Source organism: Nicotiana tomentosiformis, chromosome 1, assembly GCF_000390325.3.
Source record: "Nicotiana tomentosiformis chromosome 1, ASM39032v3, whole genome shotgun sequence".
NCBI lineage: Eukaryota > Viridiplantae > Streptophyta > Magnoliopsida > Solanales > Solanaceae > Nicotiana > Nicotiana tomentosiformis.
In genome coordinates, this window is record NC_090812.1 from 58,480,667 (window position 1) to 58,505,110 (window position 24,444).

General features: G+C 42.2%; 3 protein-coding genes and 1 non-coding gene across 4 annotated transcripts; 1 reads left to right on the forward strand and 3 right to left on the reverse strand.

Annotated features, from left to right (window-relative positions):
• Positions 1–2,026: 2,026 nt before the first annotated feature.
• On the reverse strand, positions 2,027–2,605 carry LOC104099289 (uncharacterized). The gene has a single exon (XM_009606234.2). It carries the CDS (start codon positions 2,603–2,605, stop codon positions 2,027–2,029), a length of 579 nt encoding a protein of 192 aa, XP_009604529.2.
• A 1,148-nt stretch (positions 2,606–3,753) lies between these two features.
• On the forward strand, positions 3,754–3,860 carry LOC117277477 (small nucleolar RNA R71). The gene has a single exon (XR_011413398.1). It is a non-coding gene; the product is annotated as a small nucleolar RNA R71 (small nucleolar RNA).
• A 16,187-nt stretch (positions 3,861–20,047) lies between these two features.
• LOC138906613 (uncharacterized) lies at positions 20,048–20,437 on the reverse strand. The gene has a single exon (XM_070195781.1). The coding sequence runs from the start codon at positions 20,435–20,437 to the stop codon at positions 20,048–20,050; it is 390 nt and encodes a 129-aa protein (XP_070051882.1).
• Positions 20,438–23,334: 2,897 nt separating this feature from the next.
• Positions 23,335–23,808, reverse strand: LOC138906614 (uncharacterized). Its single transcript, XM_070195784.1, has one exon. It carries the CDS (start codon positions 23,806–23,808, stop codon positions 23,335–23,337), a length of 474 nt encoding a protein of 157 aa, XP_070051885.1.
• Positions 23,809–24,444: the final 636 nt, after the last annotated feature.

Consider the following 24,444-nt stretch of genomic DNA (forward strand, 5'->3'; position numbering starts at 1 on the left):
ACTAATTAAGTGAGCAGAATGAGTTCAAAGAATTCAAATATTACATGATAAATAACTAAGTCTGTCCGGACATAAACATGCTAAAGCTACGTACGGACTCTCGTCACCTCGTACGCACGTAACACCCACAACTAGTTTCACATAACAATAAATATCACCTAGGGCGTAGGTTTCCTCCTCACAAGGTTAGACAAGAGACTTACCTCGCTCCGAAATTCCATAATCGGCTCCAACACCACTCTAACACCTTAAACGGATGCCCGTCACTCCAAAACTAGTCAAACAATATGCAAACCAATCAAAATATACTCTAATACCCATAATTAATCAATTTAAATAATTCCCAACTCCGCTCGAAAAGTCGATAAATCCAACCCTCGAGCCCATATGCCCGGATTCAAAAATTGTTTGAAGATAAATCTTACCCACAACACCACGAACTCAAATATATAATTTATTCCTAATTCAATGTCCAATTTCGTGGTCAAAATCTAAAAATACCAAATTCTAGGTTTTCTACCAAAAATCCCAAATTCCTACTAAATTTCCATGTTTAAATCCATATACAAACCATGTATTTAACTTGTAATAGGTGGGAGTCACTTACCTTGCCATAGATGATGAAAACCTCCACTTGAAACACTCAAAAATCTCCCAAAACCAAGAGAGAATGAAAGAAAATGGCCAAATCCCGTTCTTAAAAGAACACACTGCCCAACGACCTTGCGCACTTGCAGAATAGTACCCGCTTCTACGGAAGCCACCTCGCAGCTGCGGCTTCCCCCAAGGTGCCAGCTTTTCACTTCTGTGGGCCCTCAATCGCAGATACGCATCTGTTTCTGCTGAAATTCCCCTGTATCTGCGGACTCCCAAGATCGAGCAGTCTTCCGCACATGCACGCATACGGCCGCACCTGCGGCTCCGCAGGTGCACCACAACACCCCCACCTACGGTCTTCCAACCCCAAACCACCTATGCTTTTTCCTTCGCCCGCATCTGCACACCCGCATGTGCGGTAAACTCCTCGCACCTGTTTCTCCAACCAATCTTAAGCCCAACTACTTCTGCGACACCAGGGACGCTTCTGCTGTCTCACACATGCGACCCTTTTTCCATGCAGGTGCGATTGCACCAGATCTCAGCTACCTCAGCACTGCTCCTAAGTCCAAACTCGATCCGTTTTCAATCCGATTCGCACTTGAGGCTCCCGGGACCCCGTCCAATCATACAAACACATCCTAGAATACAATACTAACTTAGTTAAAACCTTAAACCATGTCAAACAACATCAAAATCATGATTTGTGCCTCGAATCAAACTTATAAATTTCCAAATCTCCAAATTCTATATCTTGTGTCGAAACGTATCAAATTAATCCGGAATAATTTCAAATTTTGCACACGAGTCATAAATGACATAACGAAGCTAATTCAAGGCTCGGATCCCCAAACGGAAAAATAATTCCCGCATCTAACCAATTGATCACTTACTTCTTTACAACTTCCTTCATGTTAGGGTTCAACCTTCTTTGATATTCTCTGGAAGGTTTGTGCCCATCTTCCAGTAGAATTTTATGCATGCAGAAGGCAGGACTGATACCCTTAATATCTGCAATGGTCCAACCAATTGCATTCTTGCACTCTTTCAACACCTGCAAAAGTTGTTCGACCTGCACATCTAACAAACCAGATGAGATAATAACAAGTAAAGTTGAATTAGGTCCTAATAAATCATACTTGAGGTGCGATGGTAGCGGTTTCATCTCTCATTGTGGTGATGCTTCAATCGATGGCTTGTCTAGAGGGTTATTTCTTTCTTCCAAGTGTAAAGGCTCGAATTCGAGCTCTCATTTCCAGTACCCTTGCCCTTGAAGAGCCAATAACCATTCCGCCAAGTCCTCACCATTTACTTCTTTCAAGTTCATAAGGCAGGCTGTTAAAGGGTATTTTGCATTAAGTGCCTCATCATCTTGCTCCATAATTACATCCACCATGTTTAACAAAGAGCAATTTGCAAACTCACTGGGTCACCGCATAGACGTTTGCACATTAAATGTTATTTCTTCATTATTCAGCCTTATCTTCAGCTCCCCCATTTCACAATCAATCAGAGCTCTCCCCGTGGCCAAGAACGGCCTTCCAAAAATTATGGGAATCTCCTCATCAACCTTACAGTCCAGAATGATACAATATGCTTGAAACACAAATTTTTCAACTTGCACAAGTACATCGTCAAGTATACTTGATGGCCTTTTCACTGTTCGGTCAGCTAGTTGCAGTTTCATGGATATGGGCCTTGATCTTCCAATGCCTAACGTTTTATAGATAGATAATGACATCAGATTTATAATTGCTCCCAAATCACACAATGCTTTAGCAAATGCATAGCTACCTATGGTGCATGGAATTATGAAGCTTCCAGGGTCGGATAACTTCTCAGCTATAGGTCTTGACACAAAAACACTACTAGTATGTGTCAATTTTATAGTTTTCAAGTCGTGGAAGGAAAACTTATGAGACATCAAGTCCTTCATTATTTTTGCATAACTGGGCATCTCCCTCAAAGCATCAATTAGAGGAATGTTTACCTGAATTTGCTTTAGCATTTCCATGAAATTTTTGTACTGTTCATCCTTCTGATATTTGGCCAACCTCTACGGGAAGGGTGCTTAAGGTCTCTTCTTTTCTGTGGCTTGAGTTAGATCCTGCTCAAGCACTTTTTCTAAAACCTTCTCTTGCATTTTCTCAGTCTTCTCCGCAACGTCTTTTTCCTTGTTTATTTCCTCGTGGGTTGGTTGTACCCTTACTTATGTTAGCCTGGTTGACTCATCTAACTCAATTGGCACTGACACATGTGTTTCAGTTGACCGGCTCTCACGAGCAATTTCTTGCTCTAAATCAAGATCTCTACCATTTCTCAAGCTCACCGCCATAAGGGGCTTCAGGCCCTGCTCTTTTGGATTGACATGTGTGTCCGCAGGTAACGTCCCTTGAGGACGATTGTTAAGGGCCATGGATAATTGACTTAGTTGAATCTCAATGGACTTGATAGCCGAATCGTGTGACACTACATTTTCTTTCATTTGGTTGACCTTTTCTTCCTTTTCCCGCAGGCCCCAATGAGTTGTTGCAACATTCCTTTAATTTCAGATAACCCATCATCCTGCCTCACTATTTGCTGTTGTTGAGGTTGTTGATAAGTTAGTTGCTGATTTTGTTAGTTGACCCTGTGGTCGCATAGCTCCAGGATTGTTGGTATTATTGGACTGTTGTTGTGCAGGTCTATACTGCAGATTTGGATGCCCCCAATTCTGAGCACCTTGTCTCTGTGCTCCATAGCTTCCCACACAGTTCATGTTCTGTTGATAGTTCTGGTTGTCACTTTTACCACTCCACATACACACGTATGGTTGGTTAATGCATGGTGTACATAATCCCCCATTAGTCGTGTCAACTATGTTTACCTGCTTCTGGCCTAATTAATCAATATCCTTGGTGAGGATACTCATTTGCGTCATCAGTGGCCATATTTTCGGCTATGGAATTGTTCGGGTCTAATGCTACTGAGTGAACTATAAGGGTGATTGTGGAATCTCTTGTCATCCATCCTGAGTTTTGAGCCATTTTATCTAGAAGGACCTTACACTCTCTAAATTACTTGCTTAAAAATGCTCCACCTGCTGAAGCATCAACATTGGCCTTCAAGCTGTCCGCCAATCCCATTTAAAATCGTTGTCCCAACATCTGATCTGGAATGCCATGATTTATATATTTAACCAACATACCTTTGAATCTCTCCCATGTTTCTTGTAATGTTTCACCTGGTTTCTGCCTGAAGCTCAATATCTCATCAACCTGCTTGGCAGTCTTATTGGGTGGGTAGAACTTATTCAAAAACTGCTTGACTAATTCCTCCCAAGTTGTGATGGAATTTATGGGGAGCGAATTAAGCCAAGTTTGGACTTCTCCTGTAACTGAGAATGGAAACAACAAAAGTTTTTATTGCTTCTAGTGTCACATTTGGTTTCCTTTGCGTGACACAAATTGACAGAAAATTTTTCAGATGCTGCTGTGGATCTTCATTGTAAGACCCGGAGAAAAGTCCCTTGTTTTGCAGCAGATGTAGCATGTTGTTTGTGATTTGAAATGACTCCGCTTTTATCTGAAGGACTGCAATTGCAGTTGCCAAATTTTCAGAAGTGGATCATGCCCAATCATACAAAGCTGCTTCTGGTACAAGAGGTGCCAACCCTGATTATTCGGGTCATTCACATTGGTTCGATTGTTTTGATTATCCAAAGCGTCACCCATGCCTGGTTCAATTTGTTCTCTTGGGTGATGATGTTGTTTGTCTTTCTTGTTTGCATGATTTAATGCCTTGAAAGTTTTCTCAGTATCCGGTAATGCTTCAAACAATTTACCAGTTCTTGAAGAGTTTCTAGGCACACACCTATAACACACAAGACCACAAACGTTAGGATTTCAATGTAATGAAGGAAGGGAAAACTCATTTAATTCTTGCTCCACGGCGCTTGGCAGCCTATTTCTTCTCGAAAATCATGTCCAACCCTAGAATAACCCATTTGGGGAATATTTATGTCAATCCCCCGGTCCAATTTCGGGTTTGGGTCTTTTAACCCGCGACCTTTAATTACCGTGCTATAGACCTCGCGAAGCCTGGCCTATAGCGCGGTCGACCTAGCTATAAACCTCGCGAAGCCTGGTCTATAGCGCGGTCGACCGGGATATAGACCTCGCAAATCCTGGTCTATAGCACGGTCAACTTGGCTATAGACCTTGCAAAGCCTGGTCTGTAGCACGATTTAGATACTTGATGCTTTTGTGCTCTTTTCTTGTATTTTTGTCCTCTTTTTGTGCAATTTTCTTTCGATGATTCCTTCCAATGTTCCTACACATAAAACAACACAATGTAGCTCAAATATCGCACAATAACTCATTAGACCAATAAAATATATGGTGAGTAATGTGCTAAAAGTAAAGCATTTTGGCATCACATCACCACCCCATACTTAAACGTTGCTCGTCCTCGAGTCAACCACCAATTTCTAGAGAACTTTTATTTTCTTTTAGCACATCCGAAGTGTAAGGACCCGTAAAAATGTAAACCAAAAACTCGGGGTTTCGTGGTGCTAAGATAGATTCCTACGTTATTATAGTAGAAATTCTTTACGGCAAGCTTGCGAGCCTCGGTTCGGACTTTTTGGATTAAAGAGTACCCCACAGACTTGAGGAAAATGTTTTGCAGAAGGACGCATTTCTGCGGCCCATTATTCGGCCGCATAATCACTTTGCGGACCGCATAATGGCCGCCGAGTGAAGCAGTATGTTGGCCAATTTGAGGTCAGTTTTGCGGTCGATTATGCGACCTCATAACTACTATGCGGACCACATATCGATCGCATAATACTTCTTGAGTTTTTGCGGAGGGAGTTTTGCGGTGTATTATACGATCGCAGAACGAGTATGCGGACCGCATACTGGTCGTATACCTGGGCCGTAAGTTCAGGCCCCTGAGGGCCATTTCTGCGGTCACTTTGCGGACCACATAACCATTATGCGGTGGCATATGCGACCGCAGACCTGTGTCGGGGCACCCATTTTCTTAATTTAAAAACCAGACCCAATATGCGACCACAGACCTGTGTCGGGGCACCCATTTCCTTAATTTAAAAACCCGACCTCCATTCCGTTAAAACACCCCTTTAGTCCATTTTGAAGCTCATTTCTCATATTTCTAGTGTGTGAGAGAGAGAGGGTTCTAGAGAGAGGGCCTAATTTTCATCAATAAATCTTCAACCATCACTCAAAGCTTGGAAATACTCAAGTAGAGCACGAAATTCTTCATCCAAAAAGGTAATATTTCATCATCTCAGCTCTTAATTTCAAACATAGCTATAATGGGGTACTAGGGTAATACTTCATGGGTATGAGAGTGGTTCATCTTGCATGCATGTGATAAAGAGTGGGAAAAATAAAAAGTGAACTAGAACTACGAACATTTTCCTAATTTTGGGTTCAATTTGTATATTGCTAAAATAGATTGAGGTTGCTAAGGGTTCCGGATAATTGTAGAGTCTAAAGAAGCGCAATTGAGGTATGTATGGCTAACTCTTTTCTTCTTAGAATCGAACTCCTGGTGTCTGAATTTTTGGTGTAAGTTCCAACTTGATCATTCTAGAATTGTTTGCCTTAGTGTGTTGGATTGAAAGACTCATGTTCCCTAATTGTTTTAGATGGTTACCATGTCATCATGTTATTTGAGAATGAAATCATGATTTTCCAAGCTCCTTCCCTTATGTGTGAAATGCCTTATGTGATGTATTTATCAACATGAATGATGATGTTATTTGAATGAATACAAAGGGAAAAACTTGAATTATAAAATGTTCCCAAGTGCCTAGAACGACTTAATAAATGAGGCTGTTTGTGCCATGTAACGAAATATGGGAAAGAGTTGTGAATTGAGTGAACAATTGAAAGAGGTTATGTCTCAAGTGAGATGGCTTAGCCGATCGGGCCAAGATCAGATGCCATATTGTACACATGGTGGCATTTGTGTTGGAATCATTGATTTACAATGTGGATATGGATATGTCTCACTTGATATGACTTAGCCGGTCGGGCCGAGACCGGACTCCGTGTACAAACACGGTGGCATTATGAGTTGTGGCTTTGGCACTAAAGATTATTAACCTAAAAATGGAGTTTCTTTGTACTTCTATGAAGTACTTATTGATTATTATGACTGCCTTCTCTTTGTTTCACTGTTCATTCTACTAAGATTGGTGTTTGCCTTACATACTAGTACTATTCGACAATACTAATGTACCTTCTGCCGGGGGCGCTACATCTTTGAATGGATGTAGGTGGTTCCATCGCAGATAGTGTTGATCGCAGATAGTGGTGCTCTCCCTCACACTTATCACAGCAGTCTTGGTGAGCCCCATTTCTTCCTGGGGTCATGTAGTCCTTCTTTTGTATAAGTTTTCATATTTTAAGGTTTAGCTGGGGCCTTATTGCTGGCATTGTCATGTTCCTCTTTTGTACCCTTAGAGGCTTCGTAGACGTTTATATGGGTCATGTATGTATGTTGGGGTGGTCGTTAGATCAAGTTGTATTTTGGAAACTCAACTATGGCATAACGTTTATATAACTAATCGCTCCCCTGTTTTACAAATGGTGATGCGTTCCCTTTTTGGATTATGAATGAGTCGGGTAGGAAAGGTTTAATAGGCTTGCTCGACCGAGTTCACTCGATCTAGCGTCGGTCATGCTCCCCGAGGTTGGGGCGTGACAAACTTGGTATCAGAGCCTAAGGTTTTAAAGTGTCCTAGGATGTCTCGAAGCCGTGTCTAGTAGAGCCCTTCTTATCGGTGTGTTGTCGATCACATCTATAATAAGGGGGCTACTTGGAAATTTAAGAATGATACCCTTCATTGTTGTTCTATATCGTGCGATAGAGTGGAACGTGAGGTTGTTTTCCCCTAATGCCAAGAAGCCAATGCCACCCCAGGAGTGGTTGTTGATTCCTTACTTGATAATGCGGGTGAGGATAAACCCCCTACTATCACACTGCCTGATTCGTCTACTCCTGAACAGACTACCCCAATTCCTACACCCGCAAAGGGTGCCACAATCCCTCCCGCCGATATACCTGTTCCACCTCCAGCCCCAGCTCCCGGTCCCGGTATTTTTGATGGAGATCTTAGAGGAGCTATTCAGATCTGACTCAGTTAGTAGCTTCCCAGTCTCAGAGGTCAAATGTTGCACCCACCTAATTTAGGTTGCAAAGAGATTCTTTTGGTTCTAGGGTAAACAGGTTCCTTCAGTTAGACCCTCCAGTGTTTACAGGTACTGATCCTGGGGCAGACCCGCAGGATTTCATTGATGAGATGCATAAGACTCTCCGAGTTATGCGTGCTACGGAGACAGAGGGAGTAGAGTTGGCCTCCTATCATCTGAAAGAGGTGGCATATTCCTGGTTTGAGATGTGGGAGAATTCCCGTGAGGAGGGGATCCTTCCGGCGGATGGAGTGAGTTTGCGGATGCCTTCATAGATCATTTCTTGCCTGCCGAGACTAAGGCAGACCGTGCTGTGGAGTTTGAGACCCTTAAATAGGGTAGTAAGCGCTTGTGGGAATATCACATGGAGTTCATGCGCCTGTCAAAGTATGCTGCTCAAATGATGCCGACTATGGAGACTAGGGTGCGTTGATTTGTGCAGGGCCTTAGCCCTTTGGTTATTAACGAGGCTGCCACAGCTGCTCTAAATTCCGACATGAACTATAGGAAGATGGTGGCATTTTCCCAAGCTACGGAGACTCGAAAGTTAAAGCTCAGGATGGAACGGGAAAGTAGTAGTAAGGCCCGATCAGCGGGCAACCTTGGGGATTCATTCGGAGGTGGGAGATCAGATTCTCGGGGAGGATCATCAGGGCCACCCTAGTCTTATGCTCAGTCTTTAGCTAGTGCTTCACCATCAGGGCACGCTCAGTAGCAGGGGATTTACTTTAGGCCCGGTCAGGGCAGCAGGGGGTCCCACCATCAGGGCCGATCAGGAGGGAGATTCCAGCAGCAGTAGAGGGCCCCATTCCCTAAGTGTGGGAGGATACATTCAGGAGTTTGCTACCTAGACATGCCAGTATGTTACGGATGCGAGATGAGAGGTTATATTCATAGGGAGTGTCACGCATCCCGTCAGGGTGCAGGCAGGGGCACAGCTCAGTCATCCAGTCCTACAGCCACTACATCTTCAGCACCCCCTCCAGCTCGAGGCTCTCCAACACCCACAGGGCGTGGTGCAGCTAGGGGTGCTGCACAGAGTTCGGGAGGACCCAGCCAATTCTATGCTATGAGTAGTCGACAGAGTGCAGAAGCTTCACCAGATGTCATCACAGGTATATTGACTGTTCAATCTCATGATGTGGATGCCCTAATTGATCCCGGATCTTCTTTGTCCTATGTTACTCCTTATGTTGTTATGAGCTTCGGGATAGAACCGGAATAGCTTCATGAGCCGTTCTCTATATCTACTCCGGTTGGCGAGTCTATTATGGCCACACGGGTTTATAGGGATTGTGTTGTCACGGTGTGTGGTCGGGATACCATGGCCGATCTCATTGAACTAGGGATGATTGATTTTGATGTAATAATGGGAATGAATTGGTTTTATTCATGTTTTGCCAAACTTGATTACCGAGCCAGAATCATGAGGCTTGAGTTTCCTAATGAGCCAGCTGTTGAGTGGGAGGGGAATAATGTTATGCCAAAATGTAGGTTTATTTCTTACCTTAAGGCCACGAAGATGATCAGGAAGGGGTGTATTTATCATTTGATCCGAGTTACGGACACCACTGCTGAGGTGCCTACCCTTGAATCTGTACCAATTGTGAATGAATTCCCCGATGTATATCCGGATGAGCTCCCTCGAATTCCTCCAGATAGGGAGATTGATTTTGGGATTGATGTGATGCCGGGCACGCATCCTATATCCATTCCACCTTATAGAATGGCATCGGTAGAATTAAAAGAGCTAAAAAAGCAACTAGGGAAATTGCTAGAGAAAGGTTTCATCCGACCGAGTGTGTCACCTTAGGGTGCACCGGTTCTCTTTGTCAGAAAGAAAGATGGATCGCTGCGGATGTGTATTGATTACCGGCAACTCAACAAAGTCACAATCAAAAACGAATACCCATTCCCTAGAATAGATGATTTGTTTGATCAATTACAATGTGCTAAGTTCTTCTCCAACATTGATTTGCGGTCCGGGTACCATCATTTGAAGGTAAGGGAGCAGGATATTCCGAAAATAGCTTTTAGAACTCGGTATGGGCACTTTGAATTTTTGGTAATATATTTCGGGCTAACAAATGCCCCGGCAGATTTTATGGATCTTATGAATCGATTCTTCAAGCCGTTCCTCGACTCCTTTGTGATAGTATTCATTGACGACATCCTTGTGTATTCACGAAGTCGAGAGGATCACGTCGATCACCTCAGGGCAGTTCTGCAAACTCTTCATCAACACCAATTGTATGCAAAGTTCTCGAAATGTGAATTTTGGCTTGAATCTGTTACAAAAGATTGCAGCGGTGAAGGATTGGCCTAGACCTACTACTCCAATAGAGATTCGCAGTTTTTTGGGTTTGGCCGGGTATTATAGGAGGTTCGTGGAGGGGTTCTCCACTCTTGCCTCTCCATTGACTAAATTGACGTAGAAGGCGGTTAAGTTCCAGTGGTCCGATGCTTGTGAAAGGAGCTTCCAGGAATTGAAATCAAGATTGACTTCGGCACCGGTATTGACCCTGCCAGAGGGTACCGAGGGGTTTGTGGTGTATTGCGATGCTTCAAGGATCGGTCTTGGGTGTGTATTAATGCAACATGGTAAGGTTATAGCATATGCTTCAAGGAAACTTAAGAATCATGAAAAGAACTATCCAACTCATGACTTAGAGCTTGCGGTGGTGGTTTTTGCATTAAAATTTTGGCGTCATTATTTGTATGGAGTCCATGTAGATGTATTCACGGACCACAAGAGTCTTCAGTACATTTTTAAGCAAAAGGAATTGAACTTAAGGCAGAGAAGGTGGCTTGAATTGCACAAAGATTATGACATCGACATTTCGTATCATCCGAGGAAAGCTAATGTGGTGGCGGATGCTCTTAGTCGGAAATCTATGGGTAGTTTGGCTCACTTGGAGGCATGTCAAAGGCCCTTGGCCCGGGAGGTTCACCAGTTGGCCAGTTTGGGAGTTCGTCTTGAGGACTCTAATGAAGAGGGAGTGATTGTACGAAATAGGGCAGAATCATCGCTTGTGACAGAGGTCAAGGAGAAGCAATACAATGATCCAGTGTTGGTGCAGCTGAAGGAAGGGATTCAAAAACATAAGACTACGGCTTTTTCTCTTGGCATGGATGACGGTACATTACGGTACCAAGGACGACTATGTGTTCCAAATGTAGACGGCCTTCGGGAAAGAATCATGGCAGAAGCTCATACTTCTAAATATTCTGTGCACCCAGGCTCTACAAAAATGTATCATGACCTCAAGGAAGTTTGCTGGTGGAATAACATGAAGAGGGGTGCGGCGGACTTTGTGGAAAAATGTTCAAATTGTCAATAGGTAAAGGTCGAGCATCAGAGGCCCGGTGGGTTAGCACAGAGTATAGAAATTCCAATGTGTAAATGGGAAATGATCAATATGGATTTTGTGATAGGGTTACCATGTACTCCGCGTAAATTTGACTCAATATGGGTGATCGTGGATCGACTCACGAAATCAGCACACTTCTTACCAGTTAGATCCACCGACACTGCGGAACAATATGCTCAATTGTATATCAAGGAAATAGTTAGGCTTCATGGCACTCCAGTTTCCATCATTTCCGATCGAGGGGCCCAGTTCACAGCTAATTTCTGGAAGAAATTTCAGCAAGGTTTTGGTACGTAGGTAAATCTTAGCACGGCTTTCCATCCACAGACTGACGGGCAAGCAGAGCGGACTATTCAGACGCTTGAGGACATGTTGTGTGCGTGTGTGCTTGACTCCAAGGTTAGCTGGGATGATCATTTGCCGCTCATAGAATTTTCTTACAACAATAGCTTCATGCCAGTATTCAGATGGCGCCGTTTGAGGCCTTGTATGGTAGAAGATGTAGATCGCCGATTGGGTGGTTCGAGGTTGGAGAAGCTGAACTAATAGGACCAGACCTTGAGCATCAGGCTATGGAAAAGATTAAGATCATAAAAGAGCAGTTGAAAACTGCTCAGAGTCGTCAAAAATCCTATCCAGATGTTCGTCGCAGAGACTTAGAGTTCAAGGAAGATGATTGGGTGTTCTTGAAGGTATCTCCCATGAAGGGGATCATACGGTTTGGAAAGAAAGGTAAATTAAGTCTGAGGTATGTCAGGCTGTATAGAATTACTCAAAGGATAGGTACCACCTGAGATGTCATTAGTGCACCCGGTATTCCATGTGTCCATATTGAAGAAGGTAGTTGGAGATCCGTCCGCAATCGTACCGGTTGAGACCATCGAGATTAGTGAAGAACTGTCATACGAAGAGGTTCTGGTTGCTATTCTTAATAGACAGGTCCGAAAGTTGAGGAACAAAGAAATTGCATCCGTAAAGGAATTATGGCGAAACCAGCAAGTCGAAGAAGCTACTTGGGAAGCCGAGAATGAAATGAAAAAGAAGTACCCTCATTTATTTGAATAGCCATGTAATAGCTCTATAAAGTTGTCCCCCCCTCCCCCAAATTTTTGTACCACTTGTTCGGCTAATATAAAGACACTACTTTCTAGTTATATGTCCCCCATGAGGCTTCGGTTGGTGTTATTTTGCATTCTATTGTGTCATTTAGTTCTATATATGTTGCTAAGGTGTGTTTCGGGGGCTCTCTGACAGGTGGATAGGCCTAAATACAAAGGGAACTCTGGCAAAATTCTCAGAAAGTTAGGAAGTTAGGCAAATCTGGAGCTGATGTTACGTGGTACAACTGAAACTCTGTTAAGAAAACCTTGATCCTCATTCGAGGATGAATGATCTTAAGTGGGGGAGGATGTAAGGACCCATAAAAATTTAAACCAAAAACTCGGGGTTTCGTGGTGCCAAGATAGATTCCTGCGTTATTATAGTAGAAATTCTTCGCGGCGAGCTTGCGAGCCTCGGTTCGGACTTTTTGGATTGAAAAGTACCCCAAGGACTTGAGGAAAATGTTTCGCAGAAGGACGCATTTCTGCGGCCCATTATGCGGCCGCATAATCACTCTACGGACCGCATAATGGCCGCACAGTGAAGCAGTACGTTGGCCAATTTGAGGTCAGCTTTGCGGTCAATTATGCGACTGTATAACCACTATGTGGACCGCATATCGATCACATAATCCCTCTTGAGTTTTTGCGGAGGGAGTTCTGCTGTGCATTATGCGACCGCAGAACGAGTATGCGGACCGCATACTGGTCGCATACCTGGGCCATAAGTTTAGGCCCCTGAGGGCCATTTCTGCGGTCACTTTGCTGACCGCATAACCATTATGCGGTCGCATATGCGACCGCAGACCTGCGTCGAGGCACCCCTTTTCTTAATTTAAAAACCCGACCCCCATTCCGTTAAAACACCCCTTTAGTCCATTTTGAAACTCATTTCTCATATTTCTAGTGTGTGAGAGAGAGAGAGAGAGAGAGTTCTAGAGAGAGGGCCTAGTTTTCATCAATAAATCTTCAACCATCACTCAAAGCTTGGAAATACTCAAGTAGAGCACGAAATTCTTCATCCAAAAAGGTAATATTTCATCACCCCAGCTCTTAATTTCAAACATAGCTATAATGGGGTACTAGGGTAATACTTCATGGGTATGAGAGTGGTTCATCTTGCATGCATGTGATAAAGAGTGTGGGGAAAATAAAAAATGAACTAGAACTATGAACATTTTCCTAATTTTGGGTTCAATTTATATATTGCTAAAATAGATTGAGGTTGCTAAGGGTTCCGGATAATTGTAGAGTCTAAAGAAGCGCAATTGAGGTATGTATGGCTAACTCTTTTCTTCTTAGAATCGAACTCCTGGTGTCCGAATAATTGGTGTAAGTTCCAACTTGATCATTCTAGAATTGTTTGCCTTAGTGTGTTGGATTGAAAGACTCATGTTCCCTAATTGTTTTAGATGGTTACCATGTCATCATGCTATTTGAGAATGAAATCATGATTTTCCAAGATCCTTCCCTTATGTGTGAAATGCCTTATATGATGGTACTTATCAACATGAATGATGATGTTATTTGAACGAATACAAAAGGAAAAACTTGGATTATAAAATGTTCCCAAATGCCAAGAACTACTTAATAAATGAGGTTGTTTGTGGCATGTAACGAAAGATGGGAAAGAGTTGTGAATTGAGTGAAAAATTGAAAAAGGTTATATCTCAAGTGAGATGGCTTAGCCGATCGGGCCGAGATCGTACGCCATGCTGTACACATGGTGGCATTTGTGTTGGAATCATTGATTTACAATGTGGACATGGATATGTCTCACTTGAGATGGCTTAGCCGGTCGGGCCGAGACCGGACTCCGTGTAAAAACACGGTGGCATTATGAGTTGTGGCTTTGGCACTAAAGATTATTAACCTAAAAAAAAGATGGAAGAATTGAACTGGAAACTATGTGATCCTTACTTGGAGTTTCTTTGTATTTCTATGAAGTACTTATTGATTATTATGACTGCATTCTCTTTGTTTCACTGTTCATTCTACTAAGATTGGTGTTTGCCTTACATACTAGTACTATTCGACAGTACTAACATCCCTTTTGCCGGGGGCGCTACATAATTGAATGGATGTAAGTGGTTCCATCGTAGATAGTGCTGATCGCAGATAGTGGTGGTCTCCCTCACACTCATCACAACAGTCCTGGTGAGCCCCATTTTTTCCTCGGGTCATGTAGTCCTTCTTTTGTATAACTTTTCATATTTTAAGGTATAGCCGGGGCCTTGTTGTCGGCATTGTCATGTTGCTCTTTTGTACCCTTAGAGGCTCTGTAGACGTTTATATGGGTCATGTATGTATGTTGGGGTGGTCATTGGATCGAGTTGTATTTTGGAAACTCAACTATTTCATAACGTTTATATATTTATATAACTGATCTCTCCCCTGTTTTACAAATGGGGATGCGTTCCCTTTTTGGATTATGAATGAGTCGGGTAGGAAAGGTCTAATAGGCTTACTCGACCGAGTTCACTCGGTTGAGCATCGGTCGCGCTCCCCGAGGTTGGGGCATGACACGAAGCACATCATACCTATGACTATGGTTGATAGCAATAATTAAACTTTAGCATATGTGTTCGACACACATTTCCCTTTACTTTATGCCATACTTCAAATCTTTATTCAACAAAAGGACAACATGTTTCTAACAATCCTAACCTCACAAACCGACTCAATATCACAATGCATTCATGGTTTGAACACTTAACATCATAGAGAAATCTAATAACGTCACCTATCCCTTGAAAAGTCATGTGCCCTCACAATAACAAGAGAGTAAGTTGAATCCAGACATTCGAATCAAATGCTCAAATATATTTTAAGGATTCTCATATATCAAAGAAATTCCTCACTCTCACAAAGAAGTCCATTGCATGCACAAAGTACCATAGGCTTGCCCATTATATAAACCTCTACTAATGTAGACTTGCTCGATCTAAAATCAATTAGGACTTTTATGGTTGTAATGTTGACTTAAGGACGAGTAGGATAAATTTAGGAATAGTGACTAACCCTCCTAAGTACTTTAACACATCACATAATTAACTTTAAGCGCATTTTTCTTCAATCCAACTGCATTTTCACAAATAATATCATCCCCAAAGTATTTTCTCTTTCTTTAAGCACTACTTTAATTCACACCCACTAGCAAGAATAAGATATCTTTTTCTTATGATTAGTTTCCACTAGTGTGTATTATTTTTCAAAACAAGTGCACCCTTTTTATTTCATTGGTTCCACTCGAAAGCCACCCCACACTTAGTCCTTACTTATTATAGCGCTCACTTCACAATTAAAGTGCTTTACGAGGTACAATGATCAAAATATTGTTAATTGAGAACAAATGGGCATAGGCTTGTAGTGTGATTTCCAAATAAAAGTCTATAGGCTCAAAAGGGTTGAATAGGTATAAATTTTATTTGTGGTAGACATTAAGTTCAAAAAGATTAAAGAAAGCCTAAAATCATTTTTCAAACCGAGCAAAACCTAAAATTTTGCTTCAACTCACATGTTGGGCAAGTTATAGACTCTAATGCAATAACACGGACTATACAATTCTCACCAGACATGGTACATGACTCACCAAGGACGGTTCCATTCCTATTCTCAAATAATTGCAAGTATTCACAGAGCCACAAAATATTAAGCATCAAACACAAAGTGACACAAGCCAAGAAAATGAGATATATGTGTCAACAAACATGTTATTACTCAACAAGGCATAATAAACATTTTCAAACCATAGGGAAGGTACTACACCTGCTAGAGCCTAAATATTCTATTATCAAACTAGTCAAAGACGCCTAGCAATTCTCATTTTTCCATTCTTTTATTCCCTAAATTCTATTCTAATCTAAATACAAAACAGAAACTACAATCCGGTTCAACTACATCCCGTGGAAATGAACCGAGGCACAAAGAAAAACCACGAGGGATTATTACTACCTAAAATAATAAAAAGACCATATATATATATATATATATATATATATATATATATATATATATATATATATATATATATATATATATATATATATATTAGTAGACTTAAGTCCCTCAAGAAAGCTTCCTAAGAGATTCATCGTTGGGAAAAGTCCAGTCATTTCATTTTTTTAATTATTAAATAAGGAGAAATACGAAAATAAAATAAACATTGAACACACGAACTAATTAGTTTATCTAATATTTACAAATGACAGAGAATAGCTTCCACCCCACACTTAGATCATGCATTGTCCTCAATGCATATATAAATTCATAAACACAAAAACATGTAAGGTGGCAGGAAAAACTCCCTGATCAGACATCGTCTTCGCCCTCATCGTCGAAGGCTCCATCTACACATGTCCAGTCCTCATCCTCTTCTCCCCCATCATCATCATCATCATCCTCGCCGAACTGCTCTGGCTCAGCCTTGAAACATACTGGTGTGTTGACATCCTCATCATCTGGGAGTCGTTGCCCATTGACAAGCCTAACTAGCTGTTGTGCATGAGGATTGAGCGGATAACGCTCCTCCAAGGTGGCCCTCTCCTCAGTAGTGGCCGGCATTCCCCTTATCCTAAGATGTAAATCCATCATCCCATATATATGTGCCATAAGGCTGTCATCTCGAGCATTGCTCTCGGCACCTGTCATTGTGGCCATGGCATTTTCCTCTTTCACCTGCATGCTTGTGATGTCCATTAGTCTGAGAGGTTGAGGAATGCTTTATCAAAATCTCGCTCCTCCTCCACCTCTTCTTTGCGCAGGTACTGAGTCAACATGTTGGCAAAGGACAATCTGTCAATGCGCTTGCTTTTCTCACCTGGGACATCTGGTAGCATATTAAGTGGCCCACATTCACTTTTTGGCCAGTCATGAGGAAGTAAAACACGCATATCCTTTCACGGCTTATAAGGGTCTCATGATTGCATGGTAATAGTCACGTGTTGATCAATTTCAGTCACACCTGAGCTTCTGGCTTCATTGGTTTCTTTGTAAATTTCCTATGGCGTTGGGTCTTCTTGTCACGAACCCAAGCGGCCACAGAATTGATACCACAAAGAGTGTGTCTCAATGCCTGATATGTAGGACGGGTGATGAAGTTGTCCAAGAGTTCTTGTGGAACATCCGGAGCTCCCAAAAACTTGCATATAGTTGTTTCCAAAAAATCGATCAACCGTCCGATAATAGGCATCAGCGCTCAGGATCATTCAGATCAAAATCGGTATAAAATTCTCGAACAAGGTTGACATTTATATCCCCGATGTTTCTAAACATGTAGCTTAAGACAAGGTCATTAATACCTTTCCAAATTGATTAGTACTTAGCTTGTAGGCACCGCTCATGAATAGTTGACTCAAAATGTATATGTCTCGGCCGACAAAGTTTGTACCAATCCTTGGAAGATTGAGGTATGCTCTTTAGTCCAAATTCTCGTTGTCCCTCAGGTTGTAGGCGTGTTGCTATAGCTGCAACTGCTTGCAACACTTCAACTTGGATTGAAGTGGCCTCCCCACATTTTCTCTTTTTCGGTGGAGGTCTGGAAGAAGCCTTGGCCTTAGTTGGAGCAGTAGCCTTGCCCTTACCTTTACCATCATCTTTTTTAGGAGACATACTCGTACCTACATAAGTGAATGTTCCTCAGTGATAAAGCAGATGAATCAATTCAAAACATGGTCTTGCGATCCCACACTTAAGAGTTCATTACATGATGTTCAACCATTGAGGCTACTCAGACTTCACCTCTTTAATTTAGCATGCGAATAAAGCAATGGCAAAATGGTGTTTACCACAATTGCTATGCATGTAGCTGCTGTTGAGCCCAACTAAATTTGCAATTTGGAGTGGTGCAATGCAACTTAGCACAAGTATTATAATCCTGGAGACCAGAACTTCATTTGGGCAAAGAGTGTCTTTGAGGCATTTCGACAAACACTTAGCATGTGCTAGTGTTGTCAAAGTGGTTGTAGAGATGAGGGATTGCCTCACCATCCCCAAATCGGCTTGGGGATTTCATGTTATAACCTTGTACCCAACATCAATACCATTCCTATGGGATTTATGGGATTAGGGCGAGAAAGCAATTTGATGCTATGAATACGTACCCAAAATTGTTGGAATTTCATTTCTTAACTCAATTCAAATTTGTGATAGATGAAAGAGTTAGGAACATACCTTAGATGCTTAGGAGGATTGAAATGTTCTTCAATTGATGTCTCAAGTGAGTAAAAGAGTGGATGCAAATCGTCTTGAATGAAATTTGTGTGTGAGGGTGAATGGAAAAATGGACGGGCAGTGTAGTGTGTTTAGTGAGGTGTGTGTCTTTGTGTAGTTTTTTAATATAAAGAGATTAGAAAACAAAGTAGTGTTTTAATATAAAGAAGTAAGAAAACAAAGTAGTGTTTTAATATAAAGAAGTTAGAAAACAAAGTAGTGTTTTAATATAAAGAAGTTAGAAAACTAAGCTTAAAAAATATTAAAACATCACTTACTTGGCGACGCACGCTCCCAGCGAGAAATTTACCTCACGAAGCAAGATCCATATGGAGATGAGATGCAGGCGAAGCGAGGTCATAGCAAGCTGGTGGTCTAGTTGGGCGAGGTCTGCAGCGTGGTATTAAAAAGAAAAGAAAACTGACCTCGCGATAACCCGCGCAATGCGAGGCAAACGCGAGCTCTACCTCGCTGTAACCATGTGAGGTCCATGGCGATCTCTAAAGCATGCATGTGGGCTGACGTGAGGTACTGCTTAGCGAGCTGTATCATTTTCAACCAGAGGCTTAACGCCAGGTTTTTCTTGCTGTATCCCTTGCGACGCGAGCTTAAACGCGAAGTAATTACCTGGCAACACAAGCTAGAAAGCACGCTGGGCAGCAGGCGATGCAAGCTGTACCGCAAGATTGACCTCGCTTAATCCCTCACTGGGTGAGCTCTATAGAACGCTTAAGACCTGGCGACGCGTGGTGTTTAGCGAGAAAAGGAGTGGTTCGTTGTGCTTAGGATGGTCAAGCTCCCAAGAGAGCAATGGACAATAGGTTTACAACAATGGACAGTAGGTGATGTGTGGTGCGTGCGTGTATGGGGGCTGGCCCAGCGAAAATGGGAGATGGAGAGGCGAAACCAATAGCGAGATAGAAACTTGGCTGGCAAGAATTTCAGCGAGCAAAGGGCCGTGCGAGAAGATCTCTAATGCATGCTTAGAACCCGAGGACGCGAGCTCCTAGTGAGAAACTTACCTGGCGCAGCGAGATCCTTAGCGAGTTATGAAGCAGGCGACGCGAGGCATAACGCGAGGTTATTTTCTGGCTATGCGAGGTCTACTGCCCGGTTTTGCTCGTTGTTTCCCTTGCGACGCGAAGCTTCCGCGAGATTGGTCTCGCTATAACCCTCGCTGGGTGAGGTCTTAGTGCGCTGAAGAATTGGCGACGCTAGCTGGAAATCACGCTGGGCAGCAGGCGAAGCAAGCTGTGCCGCGAGGTGAAATGTTTGCGATGCGAGGTTTGCTTCCAGGTGCGATATGCATTTAAACTGGGTGACGCGAGGTATCCATCGTTGTTTGGAGCGTACACATGTAATTGGTTTTGGTTTTGTGAATGACTACAAGCGTCATGACTTTCCATCGTACTCCATTACCTGTTCAGACACCAAGATTTAGCTAAAAACTTGTTAGTGCATAAAACAAACAAATATTTATAGTTAAGCTAAAATAAACTACGAATTGGATTGCCTCTCAACGAGCGCCCGATTTAATGTCGCGACATGACGCATGCGATCAAACTTAAGGTTCACTCAACCATTGAGGCTCCTTCAAATGAATCACCAATACAATATTTTCCTCATCCATGCCAAGGTAATGTTTCAACCTTTGCCCATTAACTCTAAACCTGTTCGTTCCATCCTCGAATTCAATTTCTACAACTCCACTTGAGAGTACTTGCACCACTCTAAATGGTCCTGACCAACTAGATTTCATCTTACTTGGAAATAGTTTCAATCTTGAATTATACAACAACACGACATCTTCGGGTTTGAAAATCCTCTCTTGAATATGCTTGTCGTGCATGATCTTCATCATTTCCTTGTACAACCTGGTGCTTTCAAAAGTATGGTAACGGAACTTATCGAGTTCATGAAGTTCTGTGACTCTACTCGTACCAGCGACCTCCATGTCAAGATTTAATTGCTTTAATGCCCAAAAAGCTTTATGCTCTAGCTCCACCGGTAAGTGACACACCTTTCCGAAAACCAATTTGTACGGTTACATACCAATTGGAGTTTTGAATGCAGTGCGGTCGGCCCATAGTGCATCATCCAATTTTTTTCGCCCAATCAGCCCGAGTAGCATTTACAGTTTTGGTCAAAACACTCTTGATTTCTCTGTTTGACACCTCAACCTGACCACTTGTTTGTGGGTGATACGAAGTGGAAACCTTATGGCGTACACCATATTTTTCCAGCAACTTTGCGAAGGCTCGGTTGCAGAAGTGAGTTCCTCCATCACTAATGATCGCTCTTGGAGTTCCAAATCGGGTGAAGATATTTTTTCTTAGAAAATCAATAACTCCCTTTGCATCATTTGTTGGGAGTGCTACAACTTCTACCCATTTCGAGACATAGTCCACTGCTACTAGTATATACTTGTTGTTGTATGAGTTAACAAATAGTCCCATAAAGTCGATTCCCCATACATCAAATACTTCCACTTCTTGGATTGGGTTCATGGGCATCTCATGTCGACAAAAAATATTCCCCGTCATTTGACACTCATCACAGCTCTTTACCCAAAAGTGTGCATCTTTAAACAACATCGGCCAATAGAAGCCCTACTCCAATACTTTAGCAGTTGTCCTTACTCCTCCGAAATGACCTCCATAAACCAAAGCATGACAAGCCTACAAAACAGAAGCTTGGTCTATCTCTTGAATATATCTCTGGATCATGTTATCAATACAAATCCGAAACAAATATGGTTCATCCCATAAATACATGCGATAATCACGAAAGAACTTTGTTTTCTCCACAGAAGACAATTCATAGGGAACAATATCGCTTGCCAGGTAGTTTGCAATGTCGACATACCATGTCGCTTCCTCAAGTTTCGTGGATAACAATTGTTCATCCGGAAAAGTCTCCATGTCTCTTCCATCTCAACCTTCATTTCAGCTCCTTCTATCCTGGACAAGTGATCGGCAACTTGGTTCTCCGTTCCTTTTCGGTCACGAATTTCCAAGTCAAACTCTTGCAGCAGTAGAACCCATCAAATCATGCGCGACTTTGCTTCCTTTTTATCAATTAGGTACATGAGAGCATCATGGTCAATATAAACAATTACCTTAGAGCCTATCAAGTAGGACCGGAATTTGTCAAATGCGAATACCGCTGCTAGCATCTCTTTTTCTGTCACTGTGTAATTTAGTTGGGGCGCCATTCAATGTTCTATTTGCATAGTAGATTGGATGCATGATTTTATCTTTTCTCTATCCAAGTACTACTCCCACGACATGGTCACTTGCATCACACATCAGCTCAAATAGTTTCTCCCAGTCGGGTGCAACTATGATAGGTGCAGACACTAGCCTCTTCTTTAATCCTTCGAAAGCTACTCTGCAGTCATCAGAAAACACAAAAGGGTGATTTGTTTTCAAGAAATTTACACAAAGGGTTAGCAATCATGGAAAAAGCTTTTATAAACCGCTTGTATAAACAGGCGTGACCAAGAAAACTTCTTATTGCCTTGACGAAAGTGGGTGGTGGCAGCTTCTCTATTACATCAATCTTGGCACGTTCTACCTCAATGCCCTTACTTGACACTAGGTGTCCCAAGAATATACATTCATGTACCATAAAATGATATTTTCCTTGTTCAGCACCAGATTAGTCTCCATATGTATCTGCAATACTCTTTTCAGATTTCTAAGCCAATCATCAAAAGCATTTCCCACCACTGAGAAATTATCCATGAGAACCCCATTATATCCTCTACAATATCTGTGAATATGTCCATTATGCACCTTTGGAATGTGGCGGGTGCATTTCATAGGCCAAACGGCATTCTCCGAAAAGCGTAAATGCCATATGGACAAGTGAATGACATTTTCTCTCTATCCTTCGGGGCAATAGATATCTGGTTGTACACCGAGTATCCATCCAAGAAGCAAAATTGGGACCTCCCTACCAATCTATCTAGCATCTGATCAATGAACTGCAGGGGAAAATGATCTTTTCGGGTGACCTTGTTCAATCTTCTATAGTCCATGCAAATTTGTCATCTCGTGACTATTCTTGTTGAGATTAATTCATTGTTCTCATTTTGCACAACAGTCATCCCACCTTTCTTTGGCACACACTGAACTGGGCTAACCCAGTTGTTATCTGAAAGGGAAAAAATAATTGTCGCATCTAACTACTTGATCACTTCCTTCTTTACAACCTCCTTCATGTTAGGGTTCAACCTTCTTTGATGTTCTATGGAAGTTTTGTGCCCATCTTCCAGTAGAATTTTATGCATGCAGAAGGCCAGACTGATACCTTTAATGTCTGCAATGGTCCAACCAATTGCATTCTTGCACTCTCTCAACACCTGAAATGTTGTTCTACCTGCACATCTAACAAACCAGATGAGATAATAACATGTAAAGTTGAATTAGGTCCCAAGAAATCATACTTGAGGTGAGATAGTAGCAGTTTCAGCTCCAATTGTGGTGGTGCTTCGACCGATAGCTTGGCTGGAGGATTCATTCTTTCTTCTGAGTGTAAAGGCTCGAATTCGAGCTCTTTTTTCCAGTACCCATGCCCTTGAAGAGCCAACACCCATTCCGCTAAGTCCTCGCCATTTACTTCTTCTATGTTCATAAGGCAGGCTGTTAAAGGGTCTTTTGCATTAAGTTCCTCATCATCTTCCTCCATAATTACATCCACCGTGTCTAACAAAGAGCAATTTGCAAACTCACTAGGTCGCCGCATAGACCTTTGCACATTAAATATTATTTCTTCATTATTTAGCTACATCTTTAACTCCCCCATTTCACAATCAATCGGAGCTCTCCCTGTGGCCAAGAACGGCCTTCACAAAATTATGGGAATCTCCTCATCAACCTTGCAGTCCATAATGAAACAATCTGCTGGAAACACGAATTTTCCAACTTGCACAAATACATTGTCAAGTATACCTGATGGTCTTTTCACCGTTCGGTCAGCTAGTTGCTGTAACATGGATGTGGGCCTTGCTCTTCCAATGTCTAACCTTTTATAGATAGACAACAACATCAGATTTATACTTTCTCCCAAATCACACAATGCTTTGGCAAATGCATAGCTACCTATGGTGCATGAAATTGTGAAGATTCTAGGGTCGGATAACTTCTGAGCTATAGGTCTTGACACAACAACACTACAAGTCTGTGTCAATGTGATAGTTGCCAAGTCTTGGAAGTCGAACTTATGAGACATCAAGTCCTTCATCATTTTTGCATAACCGGGCATCTTCCTCAAAGCATTAATTAGAGAAATGTTTACCTGAATTTGCTTCAGCATTTCCATGAATCTTTTGTACTATTCATCCTTCTGATATTTGGCCAACCTCTGTGGAAAGGGTGCTGGAGATCGCTTCTTTTCTGTGGCTTGAGTTAGATCCTGCTCAGGCACTTTTTATAAAACCTTTTCTTGCATTTTCTCAGTCTCCTTCGCAACCTCTTTTTCCTTATTCATTTTCTCATGGGTTGGTTGAACTCTTACTTCTGTTAGCCCGGTTGACTCATCTAACTCAATTGGCACTGACACAAGTGTTTCAGTTGGCCGACTCTCACGAGCAATTTCTTGCTCTGAATCAAGATCTCTACGATTTCTCAAGCTCACCTCCATAAGGGGCTTCGGGCCCTATTCTTTTGGATTGACATGTGTGTCCACAGGTAACTTACCTTGAGGACGATTGTTAAGGGCCATGGATAATTGCCCTAGTTGAATCTCAATGCCCTTGATATCCGAGTCGTGTGACACTAACTTTTCTTGCATTTGGTGGACCTTTTATTCCATTTTCCCGCTGGCCCTAATGAGTTGTTGCAACATTCCTTTTAATTTCAGATAACCCATCATCCTACCTCACTATTTGCTTTTGTTGAGGTTGTTGATAAGTTAGTTGCTGATTTTGCTGGTTGTATCCTTGTTGCCTTTGGTACT

Bases quoted from the DNA above. Each gene is read 5' to 3' on its own strand.
- LOC104099289 (XM_009606234.2), bottom strand. From the start codon at position 2,605: ATGCTAAAGCAAATTCAGGTAAACATTCCTCTAATTGATGCTTTGAGG.
- LOC138906613 (XM_070195781.1), bottom strand. From the start codon at position 20,437: ATGGAGGTCGCTGGTACGAGTAGAGTCACAGAACTTCATGAACTCGAT.
- LOC138906614 (XM_070195784.1), bottom strand. From the start codon at position 23,808: ATGGAAATGCTGAAGCAAATTCAGGTAAACATTTCTCTAATTAATGCT.